The following is a 13,804-nucleotide window of genomic DNA, read 5'->3' on the forward strand; positions in this document are numbered from 1 at the left end:
AATATAAACTTGGTGTTCAAAAATACTGGCAAGGGGCCATGGTACAGTGGATTTTGGTCTTCAAGGGCTGCTTTACCACAAGTATTAGGTAAGTCAACACATCACTGAGGGGGAAAAAAAAAACAACAACAAAAAACATATATTCCCTGGCAGTACAATCCACTCTTTATTGTGCAGCACAGTATTTTCCAGAAGACCACTAATAAAATGTGTAGTTAGAACTTCCTGTATTGCCCAAGAAGTATTATTAAAGATACTCCTAAAATATGAATCCATAAAAAGTAGGCTTTCTGAAAAACAGTTCTAGTCAAAAGCAAACATGAAATTGGTATCATTACTTAAATTAATAAGCTGCACATTTAATAAAGTCAAACATTTAAAAAATCTCCTGTTAATCTAAATTGGCAATTTTATAAGTTACATGAATTCTGAAGATTTTTTTATAGACCGACTATCTTGTAAAATCTGTTTTGCCACCAGTGCTGCAAACGGAATATGAAGTGACAGACCAGAGAGTTCTGAATATAATCTATGCTTAACAGAGTCAGCTTCCAACTAATTCATAAGTCCTAATTGCGAGCCATATCTTATGTTGACAGTTTAGTCTACTAGTGGCAAAAAACAAAAACAAACTAAAATTCCCTAATCTCAACTGAGGAATTACGATTTTTCTTCTCCCATTCCAGCAAAAACTAAGAACTGAGAAGCTCTGATGATTAGTTAAGTTAGACGCTCATCACAAGTATCAAAGTTCATGCAATTTCACATGCACCTTAAACTCTACATTTGTAATTTCAAATAATTACGTTTTACAACCTTAGAAAAAAATCCTCACTGATATTTTCCACATGATTTAAAGAAAATGATCTTTAAAAATCATCCTCTTAAGACTTCAGAATTACCCTAATTATAGTCCTAAACCAAGGAAGGCAGGAATGGCACCTTTCGTTCACAGAGTTTGACTTTAAATAGTCCAGTGTAAAACTTAAAAAACACACTCGGATGCTTTTTTCCGCTCAAAAACAAAACAAAACTGGTACCTGGCAAACTCAGGGTTTTGTTCGGTTTGGGCCTATTAAATACCAGCGGGGCCCGCGGGGAGCGGGAGCCAGAGCCCCCGGCGCGGGCGACGTGGCGGGCGGGCGACCGTGCGCCTCTGGGTGCCCCCTGCTCCCCGCCCCCAGCTCCGCCCGGCGCCCCACGCCCCTCCGGACGCGCAGCGGGAGGCGCGGGCCTGACCTGCGCATTCCCACGCACCCCGGCCCGTTATCCGAGCGGGCACTTCGGTGGGAGCCCCCGCGGCTCGTCCCGCGCCTTCCCGAAGCCGGCGCGGCCCCCCTCCCCTGCCTCCTGCGGGCTGCCCCGCCAAGCCCCTCCCTGGGGGCCCGCGTCCGGCAAGAGCCTCCCTCCGGCTCAGGTTCGCTCCGGGGACGGGATAAGGTGTCAGCAAGGCGGCCAGACGCCTCCCGTAGGCGGGGGCGAAGCCAGCCTGACCTCCTTCCATCCGCCAAACCCCCCACCGCCCGCGCGGGGCGCTCCCCTTCAGCGCCCCTCCCGGGCTCAGGACAGGGGGCGTCCCCGCAGGAGGCTGAAGGGGGCGCAGCCGGCGCTCGGAGGGGATCTGGGGTCTGGGTCACACCTCAACTCGGCAGGGTTGGGGTGGGAGAGGGGAGGCGAGGGGGAGAGGGAGCCCAAACTTACCTGACTGCGCGGCTCCCCGCGCCACGGCCGTGGCCAGCCAGAGGCAGAGGCAAAGCAAGAGGGGGCGCGGGAGGGTCCGCCACGGGCTCATGGAAGGGCCAGGGAGCCGCCGCCGCCGCCGCCGCCGCCGCCGTCCGAGCCTCCCTCACTCCCTCCCTCCCAGGCTCCGGGCGACGGACGGGGCGGCGGGAGGCATGACGGGAAATTCCTGGGCACGGGCAGCCGAGTCCAAATATGAGCATGGGAGACGAGCGAGGGAGGACCGCGGAGCGCGCCCGCCGCGGACGGGGCCGGCTGCCCGGCCTCGGCGGCCGCCAACTCCCTCCTCCAAATCCTCCTCCTCCACAACCGCCGCGACGCTGCCAGCCGCGAGCGCGAGCGAAAGGTGGAATCTCTCCGCCAGGCAGCATCCCTCTCCGGGGTGGAGGCCCAAGAGCAGAGCCTAGCATCCCACCCAGGCCCCACCTGAGACCCCTGAGCAGGATAGAGAAGAGAGAAACCACCACGGGGAGACCAGACAGCGAGTGGAGGACGCGAGGAAAGACGCCTAAGGAGCTTGAGGAGACTCCCGCTGTGCCCCCCGATCACTGGAGAGCTTTGGTCAGGAGAGCATAAAAAGATCTGGCAAGTACTTCTGTAAGTGTGGGAGGGTGAGGCTGCAGCGGCACTGCCAGTTCTGCATTCAGGTGAGCCGTCTGATACACAACAAATAGGCATTATAAGACACGAAAGCACCCTCCCGCATTCCAAGGGAGCCTTTATATGGAGTGGAGGCAGGCTTCCTGACAACAGTTTTCGTACTAGTTAAATGTTGAGACCGGTTGTCCTTTCCACCACCAACCTCTCTTCTTCCCCTTACACTAGTTTTTGTATTTGTTGTAGCTTGTAGTAAGGCAGTATTGAAATTTATTCAAAAGGTGCTACCTCGGATGGCCAAATTGTCAGTCCCAGATGTTTAATTACAGGCCCAAGCCACTAGTCCCCTGCCTTTTCTTTGGCACTGATAACTCCTCCGGTAATCAAGTCCAAATGACCCTTAGCTTTTCAAGACAATATAATTATATCTTAATTACTACAATTTATTATTTTTATTCACACTGGCACGACAGGCCCTGCAGATGCAAGATGTTATATAGAATTACTTAGGAACATTTTAAGATGCTACAAAAATGATTTATTGATGCAAAATTCTTAAGGGGTAAATGCCAAACAGATTTAGTGTGTGGATTATTCTAGTGTGAACTAAAGTGCGGTAATTTGTACATCACACTGCTTGTCTGAAAATGCTGATTTGAAAAGCAGAAACTACAAAACAAATTTAATTCTAGCAAATTATTAAGGCCCATATGCCAAAAACCACTCCATTTGCAAGTAGCTCCCCTTAAATCATCTGGTACTGAGAAACACCACATCCCATGAATTACTCCTGGCAAATGGGCAGATTTCATCCTTAATATACTAGCAGTGATAATGAGGCTAAGGGCAGATGACCTAAGTAAGCTAAGGGTAAATAAACTGTAATACGGTAAATAAGGGATTTAAAAGACACATGGTATTATTCAATTTAGATACCTAGAAGCTGGGCAGTGGGAAGGGAATACTCAGGAAAACAATTGAGTATTCACTCCCTTTTCTCTTTTTTGTATATTTAACTGGGTATTATATAAGTGTCTGTTTTAATTTTTTTTTTTTTAAGATTTATTTTTATTTGAGAGAAAGAGCACACTCAAGTCAGGGGGAGGGACAGAGGGAGAGAAAGAGAGAGAACCTCAAGCAGACTCGCTGCTGAGCATGGAGCCCAATGCAGGGCTCTATCCCAGGACCCTGAGATCCTGACCTGAGCTGAAACCAAGAGCTGGATGCTCAACTGACTGAGCTACCCAGGGACCCAACCATCTGTTTTCCTTATTTCCCTTACAACATCTAACGTAGTTCTTTGCCCATAGTCTAACAGGTTGTTTAAAAACAAAAGGAGGGGCGCCTGGGTGGCTCAGTGGGTTGGACCTCTGCCTTCGGCTCAGGTCATGATGTCGGGATCCTGGGATCGAGCCCCACTTTGGGCTCTGTGCTCGGCGGGTATCCTGCTTCCCCCTCTCTCTCTGCCTGTCTCCCTACCTACTTGTGATCTCTCTGTCAAATAAATAAATAAAATCTTAAAAAAAATAAAAGGAAATTAACACAGTAATTTGTGGACTGCTATACAGCAACTCTGACCTAAGTGCAAAGAAAAGCTTGTTTCAAAGGATTGTAATAATTATAGTAATATTTAAAATTGTTATAAGTTGCATATAAGTTGACCTTATATGCAAAAACCTAAAATTATAAACAAGGCATTATCCTACAACCTAATTCGTATTAATGTAAGTCGAGAGTTAAGTGATTTTATCAATTCTACTGACTTGACAGCAAAACCAGCAGCTGGTTTTGCTTTTGTTTTTGATTTTTAAGATTCTATTTATTTATTTGAGAGGGGCAGGTGGGGGAGGGGCAGAGGGAGAGGAACAAGTGGACTCTGCACTGAGCATGGAGCCCAAGGGCATTTCCCCATCGATCCCATGAGCCTGATACCACAACCACAGCCGAAACTAAGAGTGGGCCCTTCAACCGACCCAGCCACCCAGGTGCCCCATCCCTCAACTGTCTTCAAGGCTCCAATAAGTATATTAAAGAGAGGAGCAAAGAGTTGAAGTTACTTAAATGTGTAACAAGTGCCAGACACTGTGCTAGATGTTTTACCCAGGGTACTTCATTTAATTCTTACAAATATCTCTGAGCTTATTATCCTTTATCTGTATTTTACAACTAAGGAGAATGTGGCATAGATAAATTATGTTACCAGGAAGGGGTGAAGGAGTATTTGAATTCAAAGCTCATTCCAAAATTCTATATACTCTTTTTGCTGTATGAATTTGTCCCATTTTCCAAACTGTATTCACTGGGCTCTTGTGGTTTTAAGTAACTGGTGTGCACTCAAGTTACCTCAGGTAATAAGGGGTAAAGAATACGTGTGGAAATAAGACCAGAGACTTAACCGGCTTGTCGGGTCATCCTTTGTGAGCCTGGGAGGTGGAGGCTTTGCCTTTGATAAGCACCAGGAACAGGAAAGGTACTACCCTCTGACCACATTCCTATGAGCTTTGTAATTTAACCACTGATATTTAAATCATATATTTCACATTTTCTCTAACATCTTTTTTTATTATAATCTTAATACCAATCATGTTAACATATTACCTTAAACATTGTTTGTTTTTAAGACAAAGGACCCAAAAGAGGTAACTGCTTGCCTGCTCCCCATATACCATCCCTTCCCTTAGCCAGTGGTGTGCTGGTAAATTTTTAACAACCAGATTAGGAGGAGGGAGACCTCAATTGTAACAAAAACCAGTTGATGTGGTGTCAGTACTCCTACCAGCCTGAGGCAGAGGGGAGCAGAGATGTATGTAACCAGCTGTTGGGCCTGAGAAAGCCAGCCCCAGCATACCACTGCCCCAACTCTTCGTAAAACGTCTTCAGAACACAGCCATAATTCAAGCTGCACAACTATAACTCTTTCCTCTTGCTGCCAGTTCTGTGGCTATAGTTCATAATCAAATGCCCCGGAGGGGAGAGTGTGATTCTATCACCATTGTCGATTTTGGGGAAAGGTCTTACTTGAGGCAATCTCAGAAGCCACTGGGCAGCCCACTGATTGGCTACCTCTACCTCTGAGTCAGGTGTCCTCTCCTACTCCAACTGTGACTCAGATGGAAGGCTAACATGCTGCGCCACACAGCACCAATGCTGAAGAAACAGACTGCATTGCTACTTCTTAGGGGGTTGTGGTTGGGGCAACCTCTTTTAAAAGGAGTCTGCAAGCAGGACAGGCTTTCAAGCAGTAATCTCTCCAACATACTGTGCTCACTCTTCAATAAGATCCTCTCAGCCACTACACAAAGCTTTGGGCCAGTTTCCACTCCACATAACCCAAGGAACATCTTGGGTGGATGCCAACAACAGCAAACAGGGGAATGGACAGGTTAGGAGAAGACAGTACTCAAAATCCCCCAGTCAGAGTGAGAAACCCTAAGTTAGTACTTAAATTCAATGAGTATTTACGAGGCGCCATTGTTTTAAACCAATAATGATTGATCAGAGAGTAAGGGAATTACCTCATAGGAGGATGTAATAGACTCTCCAGGAAAAAGCTTTTCAAACTATATTCAATCCAGACTCCCCAGATTCTGCTTTTCTCTTCTGGGAAATAGAATGGTGTGACCCACCAATGCTGAGAACACTTTTATACTGGTGGAAGCATGCCCCTTGCCTTGGTGTGCTGGGGTGGGAGTAAGGTTGAGGAGAACTATTCTCAACAACACGAGGGACACAGAGTCAATGCTGACTAAGGGAGACACCTGAAATTTTCTCCCGGATTCTGAAAAAGAATTTCCACTTTCATGACACCCTTCCAGTCCCCGGTCATCAGACATACTGAAAGGACAAGGACTCTATACCAGGTCATGAAGTGGGACCCCTAAACAAAGATGAAGACTGAATTAAAATGAGCATTTTCCATCTTTTAATGGTAAAATAATTTTGCTCCATCTCAAATGGCGTTCTTTTATTTTACACAGTTGAAACCATCCCTTTTGCTGATTAGTTCTGGAGAGATCTGATGTATTTCCATGATTGATGTGCTGCCTGATTCTACCAGCTTTGGATATATAGATATGCTACAACAAGCAATAGATATTTAATAAGATTTTCAGTATTTTAGAGAATTAAATAATCCTCCCTAGATCAGCAAAGCTGCTTGACTCTTAGCAAGATTGTGTCACATAAAGCAGCACATGCAACATCAACTACATACACAAAATGAAAGAGAAGGGGAAGGGGTAGGATGGAACGTTTTGAGGCACCTGGGTGGTTCAGACGGCTAAGCATCTGACTCTTGGTTTCAGCTCAGGTCATAATCTCACGGGTCATGGGATGGAGCCCCATGCCCCATATCCCTGCTCAGCTGGGGGGGGGTCTGCTTGAAGATTCTCTCCCTCTCCTCCTGCCCCCACGCATGCACACATCCCCTCTAAAATAAATAAATCTTTAAAAAAAAAAAAGAATGAACATTTTAAGTTGTAAGGAAAATTCTGATAGTGAACTTGATTCTACTCTTTCACTCCATTTCACTCCATCTCTCACTCTGCTTCTTATATGGAGAACATTGTGTGTGCATGCAGTGTTTAAAGGTGTGTATTTTTTACATAATTTGTCCCTAACCACAAACTACATCCTTTATGTGTTGTTCAGCCAAAGCAGCTTCAATGTGATCCAGAGGTACAGGAAACCCTGGCTGTGTTGTGCTTTCTGGGAAATTCCATGTTGCTCTCCAAAATGGTGCCTCCCTAGAGGATTTTCTGTAGTAGTTTTACTTCTGCCTAAATTTCACCCTGCGAACTGCCATTAATCTCCAAATCAAATAGTTCCACTCACTGGTCAGGGACCTGGGCTTTGGCCTCAGACAGATCTAAATTCAAGGATGGCTTCCACCATTAAAGCTATGGGACAATGGGCAAGTTACTTAACTACTCCAAGCTTTGATATTGTTTCTTCTCTGTAGAATGAAAAAATAAAGATATCTACCACTCATGATGCTTAGCACTTAATCGCATGATAGCTAATGGTAAGTCCTTAATAAATACCAATATAACACTAATATTATTAACTTTTATCATCACTTACCAACTTTCAATCACCAGAGTCACTCTTTGCCTTTAAGCTTTATCTGATATGACTTCCTGTCTGAAATGACTCATGGTTTCTCTTCACAGCTCAGAGTCCTACATTTGTATTCATAATCACCTCTTAAGGAAGTCTGTTGAGATTTAGTTAATTCTTTCAACTCATGTTTTCTTCAAAAACTTTTTTATATTTATATCCAGGTTTAGTAATAGTAAATGTTTTCAAATATGTTTTTAAGTCTTCACTTCCTCAAAGGAATCATATTAGAAGGCTATAGTTATCATTACTCAAACTACTTTGTGAAAACCACTTTTAGATTTGCCATCAAAATATGTGACGAAATTTTAAAAATATCTTCAACACAGGAAAATCATCTTTGCATTCATTCATTCTACAAATATTTACTTAATGCTTACTATGGCTGGAGAGACAATAAGGTAAACTGGCAAGATACTTAGTATATTAAAGTGATAACTGCTAACAAGAGCAATAAGGCAGGGAAGGTTGCTAAAAGCTTTGGGAAAGTAACATTAAAGACATACAAAAAAGAAGGAAGCTATGCTGGTGTTTGAGAGAAGAGGAACAGCAAGCAAAGAGGAAACACCCAAAGCAGAGGTAGACCTGCCCTGCAGGAGGACCATCCAGGAGGCTGGCATGGGGAGAAGAGGGAGAAAAGGGGCTGTGGAGGGAGCATCAAAGGTTGTGGCCCAAGAGGCTATCATGTAGGGTCTTATGGGTCATTTATAAGGATTTTGCTTTTTTTGTAGTGAGATGGGAGGCTATAATAGGCTTTACACAGAAGCAACATGATCTGATTTATATCTTCACAGAGAACTTTCTTTGGCTGTTCTTTTAAGGAGTGCAGAGACAGAAGGGGAGACCAATCAGGAGGTTCATGAAGTAATCCAGTAACATGACTTGGGGTAGGGAAGCAGTGGAGATGGAGAAAAGGGATCAAACTGAAGATGTATTTGGAAAGAAGGGCCCCCAAGATTTGCTGACATACCAAATGTAGGGTTTGAAAGAAAGTTAAGAACATCTCTATACTTTTTTTCCTTTTCCTTTTCCCCCCTCCCTGAGCACTGCCGAATGGCCATTTCATGAGATAGATAGGGATGGACGTGGAAGTGGGTGGTGGGATGGTTTACTAGCAGCTCAGTTTTCCACAGTAAGTTTGAAATGGCTTTTAGACACATAAGATAATGTTCATCTAGACAATTAAATATGAAAATCACACGTATAGAGGGACGACTGGGTTACAGATAGCATAGAAATATATATAAATCACAAGACATCCATAGGTTGATTTGGAAAAAAAAGGGGGGGGGCAGCAAGGGCACTGTTGGTGGGAATGCAAACTGATGCAGCCACTGTATAAAACAGTATGCAGGTTCCTCAAAAAATTAAAAACAGAACTATCCTATAAAAAAATGAGCAAAGGAAAAAAAGACAAACGAAGAACCATTTAAATAACAGAGAACAAACTGATGGTTAACAGAGGGAGGGTGAGATAGGGGACATACGAGATGGGGATTAAAGAATGCACTTATCATGATGAAAAAAATAAGATAAAATGATTTTTAAAAAGGAAAAAAAAAAGATGGTGAGACTAAAGAGGTTGGAGGAAAAGTATGGAAGCCCGAGAGGCAAATGAAGCTCTATTTTTTTTTTAGAACACACTTGATTTGTGGAAAAAGACAAAATTTAGAACCAAACAGAATAGATGAATAGCCACACTATTATTCCTTTTATGCTTTCAAATGAGTAAACATAAAGTATTAATGATTTTTATTACTATAAGGACTTATAAGCTGACAGTGAAACACCTTAATAGTCTCTAAATATTTGAGAATAGCAGCAATGGAATATGGGTATATTCCGGCACATGACCACATTGAAAAGCCATCCCTATAGGTCAAACGGCCAAACATCCAAGAGTTGTGGTTTGTAACTGACAGCTAAGTGACAAGGTCCACCAGACGGAAGGGCATAAGAACATCTCTTCAGAGATAGAGAGAAACCTTTCTGAGGTTTCTTTTTTTAAGTTGTAGCTTTAAGTATTGTACCAAATTGATTTTATTAAGTTGGTGGTCCATATAAGTAGAGAGAGAAATAAACTTGCGGTAGACAGATTTCTATTCAAACTCTGGTTATGCCAAGTAATAGTTGCGTATGACTTTATAATTCACATGTCTGGGATTTAGTGACCTTACCTTTGAAATGTAAGCAATAATTTGTAAGAAGCAATCTGCCCTGCCTATACTGCAAGATGTTGGTGGGAGTCGAACGATATGAGGGGCTTTCAAACTACTGATGTCTAAAGGAGAAGTCAGGATTGAGGCAAGGTGCATTTTTCTAAATTCACCCACTTTTGTTTCTTTGTATAAGCCACAGTTCTTTACATATCTTGAAGATGCCTCTTTGAGATTCTGATAAAAGAAAAAGGTCCCCAAGGAAAATGCATAACAGACACACACACAAATTTAGTACACAGTTGCACACTGAAAATCCCTTTGGAGCATAATTTCTTGTGTGGAAGAGAAACTTAATGAAATTCTTTTTAAAAAACTTAAGTGTGTGTAGGCAGTGGGGGTAAATCAGAAGAGTAGCGTTGGGAAGGCCACCCAGGCAGGTGCAGATACCCATATTCGAGGTAGAGTAGTGGCAGTATGGTAGGAGTTGCCAGATAAAACTCAGGATATGCAGATAAATCTAAATTCTAAACACCAAATAATTTTTAGTATGTCCTAAATATTTCATGGAGCATTACTCATAATTTATCTGAAACTCAGTGTAACTGGACATTCTATACTTTTAAGTGCTAAATCTGGCAACCCTAGAGAAAAACTGGTGAACTTATTCCTCCCTTCAACCTCTTATTTCTCTGAGGCAGATTCTGAAGCAAATGTGTGCAACGTGACCACTGTGAAATGGAGAGAAAGTCATTAAGATCTAGTCCAGTTCTTTGGTGGCTCCTGAAGAGACCCACAAAGACGTCAAATAGTCAAATAGGTTTACAGACCTATTTATTTTCCCGCCAGGGCATGAACCTTACTAATATTGTGGCTATATTCTATTCTCAATATATGGGTTTTATATGGTCCCATCTGATCTACATGAAAGCGTGTGTAGCTGGGATTGAGTCCCACATCAGGCTCCCTGCTCAGGAGGATCCTGCTTTTCCCTCTGCCTCTGCCCCTCCCTCCTGCTCACGCTTGTGCTCTCTCGCGCTCTCTCTCCTCTCAAAAAATAAAACTTTAAAAAATAAAAAAAACATGAGTTGGAGGACCCATAGTCAGCTTGTCCATCACCCCCTCCTACATACGTGCGCACACACATGCACAGACACATGTGAAACTAGGCACGTAGTTTCTTTTCGACACAGCCCAAATCCGTGGCCTTCCTTGACTGCACAGTGTATGGTATCAGCAGGAAGGAAGATGGGCTCAGACAAGAACGTCCCTTTCAGTGAAGGATTAGAGGCAGTTGAAAGATTCAAAGAAGGAAATCTTTCTGAGGTGGTAATACAAACCTGAAAGCAGAATAGGCAGGAGCATTCAGGAAGGTGCTTTCTTGGTCTAAAAGCTTCCAGCCCTTAAGGTCTTATCCCCTGGGTGATGCAAGTGAAAACCCAAAGTAGTGCTGGAGAGCTTTAACCCATATCTTTCCTACTTTTATGATTCTGTCTGAAATTATCTTCTCCAGGTGCTGGTGTCTCATTTGTGGAGGCTAAAAGGTCAAGATAGCAAGGAGAAAGTAGTATGGTTTCAACCCATTCCTCTTGTAAAAAGAGGGACAGACTAAGATTCAGAACTGATGATCAACAGTATTTCAAGAATAGACCTTGGGGCGCCTGGGTGGCTCAGTTGGTTAAGCGTCTGCCTTTAACTCAGGTCATGGTCCCCGGCTCCTGGGATCCAGTCCCACATTGTTTCTCCCTCTCCCTGCCTGCCGCTCTCCCCCGCCGCTCCCCCTGTTTGTGCTCTCACTCCATATATATCAAATAAGTAAATAAAATCTTAAAAAAAATTTTTAAAAAGAACAGCCCACAGTAAAACCAGAAGGCCCGCAGTACACGTGGCTGAGGAGCATTTTGGAGAAGACAGGTGGATGGGAAACTAAGGCCAGTCTTCATGATGGACCTGTGGCTTAGTGAAAGCTGCCCTTGGGCAAAAGTGGATATTGAGCTATGGAGCAAGACTTGGATACAGACTGAATTCTCAGCAGTAACAGAATACAGGAAAGGAGAGTAGAGTCCTCTTTTGCAAGTTCCTATAGTGTAATGAGTGCTTAATAAACACTGTTGACTGACCCTTCAGATGGGGGTGGGAGGATGGAAAGGGTATTGTTGAAGGGGTAGGGAGGGAGGTGATGAATTTGTGCATGTTTCAACTCTCATAGGAAAAACAATGTACCAAATAAAACTATCATCCATTTATCTTCCCACAGTGGCACAAAATGAAAAAAAGAAAATGTTCCCTCTAAAAAAAAGTTCCTTCTATATTCTGCTCCCAGTAGTAACAATTACAACTAGAACTACAAGTAAAATTGGCTTACATTAATGAAAATACATATTATATCACAACCAAAGCTCTGAAAACTCAAAATATTTAGGGGAAAGAAACCCCAAAGAGACATTTGCTATAGTGCTTGGGGTAAAAGCAAAACATTAAAATAATAAAAACATCTTCCAAATGAATCAAATGATGCTCAGCTTTAGGTAACTTTAGGTTACTTCATATCAATAAAGAAAAACACATCAGGAAATCTAAACCTTAAGTAAGCAATGATGTTATAAATATGAATGAAACAGCAGTGAACTATTTCCAGCTTTGCCTCTAAAATTCCTTTGGTCTGACGGCAGAACATATTATTTCCTGTTCTCATACTCTGTGGGAAGTAACACACCCATTTCAATCTTTGTCACTTTTTTCCTATATCAACATCCACAGGAGGAATGATTTTGGTGCTGCCTACCCGAGGTTGAGAGCTCAGATCCATAAGCCATCTGGCAACGAGTCTCAAACTTTTGTCAGAGTTACCTGGAGAGCCTGTTACTATCCTGGGATCTTCTCCAGATACAGTGATTCAGCAGGCTTGGTGAAGGAGTCAGGAATCTGCATTTCTAACAAGTACCCCAGATGATTCTAGAAGAGGTGGTCCACATGTCCTTCTTTGAGAAATTCAGGTTTAGAGTAACCAGAGTAATTTTTCATGTCTGCTTTCTAATCAAGGAGAGTAAGTTTCAAACTCTCTTTTCTGTAATGCCCATAACAGGGGTAAACAGGATTATAGGAAAATACATGAGAGCATATATATCAAAGCTTTCATGACCTTTACAAAATATGTATGTATACTCATACTCCAAAGAGGAAATTCAAATAACTAGAATTTTCACTTTACCCTACATTAAGTGAGGTTCATTATGAAATGAGGCACTGCAAGATTCTGACTTTCCTCCTGAGTCATCAGTGATTAAATTAAGCTCCTCAGAGTTTTAGCACTATGAATATTTTATTGCACTCTTTGAAAACTGGTTATTTTCAAATCAGATTATAACCCTTAGGTAACTGAAGTAACTAAATTCATTAAGACCTAGCTTTAAAAATTACTCCAGCCAAACAGGAATTTTTGTACTAATCTAATACTAGAATATGATCTACTATATTATAGGTACATATTTTTTTTCCTGAACATAATGAAAATGGCATACTTCTCTAAACCTATCAGTTATGTGGCAATATTTATCCCACCAATCTCCAAATATGATAAGGCTCTTATAATGAAATAGTATTTTAAGTATATTCAGCTGCCCTTAAGGAAAACCAAGAAAAGCAATTTTTGACTTTTTCCATGTTATCAAAGCATAATGGAAAATGAAAATGGTAATTTTGTATATAATTAGACTATTATTGAGATATGACACATTGTAATTTTGAAAATGTGGTTTTATTTAAATGTGGAACTATGTATAATTTACAATGATGAATAACAGAATGAGTGTACATACAAGGCTCGTGGCTAGTTCTTCCAATGTGAGGAGAGGATTCAACCCACAGGACTGCTCACAGAAGCAGTCTCTCCTGCTCATTCACTTTCTGCTCTTCACTCATCTCTGTTGCTCCTGGGATCTTCCAAGGATGTACACCAAACTGTTACCATATGTATACTGCATAAAATTAACTTCTAAGACTCCTATAATTAAAAGATTATACCAGCCTTTATGTTTAGTGTCACAGTAAGAAACATTTTAATAATACAGGAATGACTGTAGACAATCATTGGTGAAATACAACTGATCCATTCCAGTCAGGAGCTGACACAACTCTAATGACCAACACTACCATAGTTCCGATGATGATAATTCTAGAACAGTCATAGCTGA

At 42.3% G+C, this 13,804-nt stretch overlaps 2 protein-coding genes across 2 annotated transcripts in view; both read right to left on the minus strand.

The window, feature by feature from the left end:
- MSRB3 (methionine sulfoxide reductase B3) overlaps window positions 1–1,943 on the minus strand; it is a gene marked incomplete at its 5' end in the record, with an annotated part of 170,261 nt that extends 168,318 nt beyond the window's left edge. Inside the window, 2 exon segments of the mRNA XM_080812504.1 lie at window positions 1,702–1,788; window positions 1,791–1,943. Of these exon segments, the coding sequence (XP_080668630.1) occupies window positions 1,702–1,788; window positions 1,791–1,943 (240 nt within the window).
- Window positions 1,944–13,356: 11,413 nt separating this feature from the next.
- Window positions 13,357–13,804, minus strand: part of LEMD3 (LEM domain containing 3) — a 79,113-nt gene continuing 78,665 nt past the window's right edge. The window contains exon 15 of the transcript XR_013967207.1: window positions 13,357–13,614. The gene's annotated coding sequence lies outside the window, so the exon portion shown is untranslated. The remainder of the gene's footprint in view (window positions 13,615–13,804) is intronic.

The sequence above is a fragment of the Martes martes genome, assembly GCF_963455335.1.
Source record: "Martes martes genome assembly, chromosome: 8".
Classification (NCBI taxonomy): Eukaryota; Metazoa; Chordata; class Mammalia; order Carnivora; family Mustelidae; genus Martes; species Martes martes.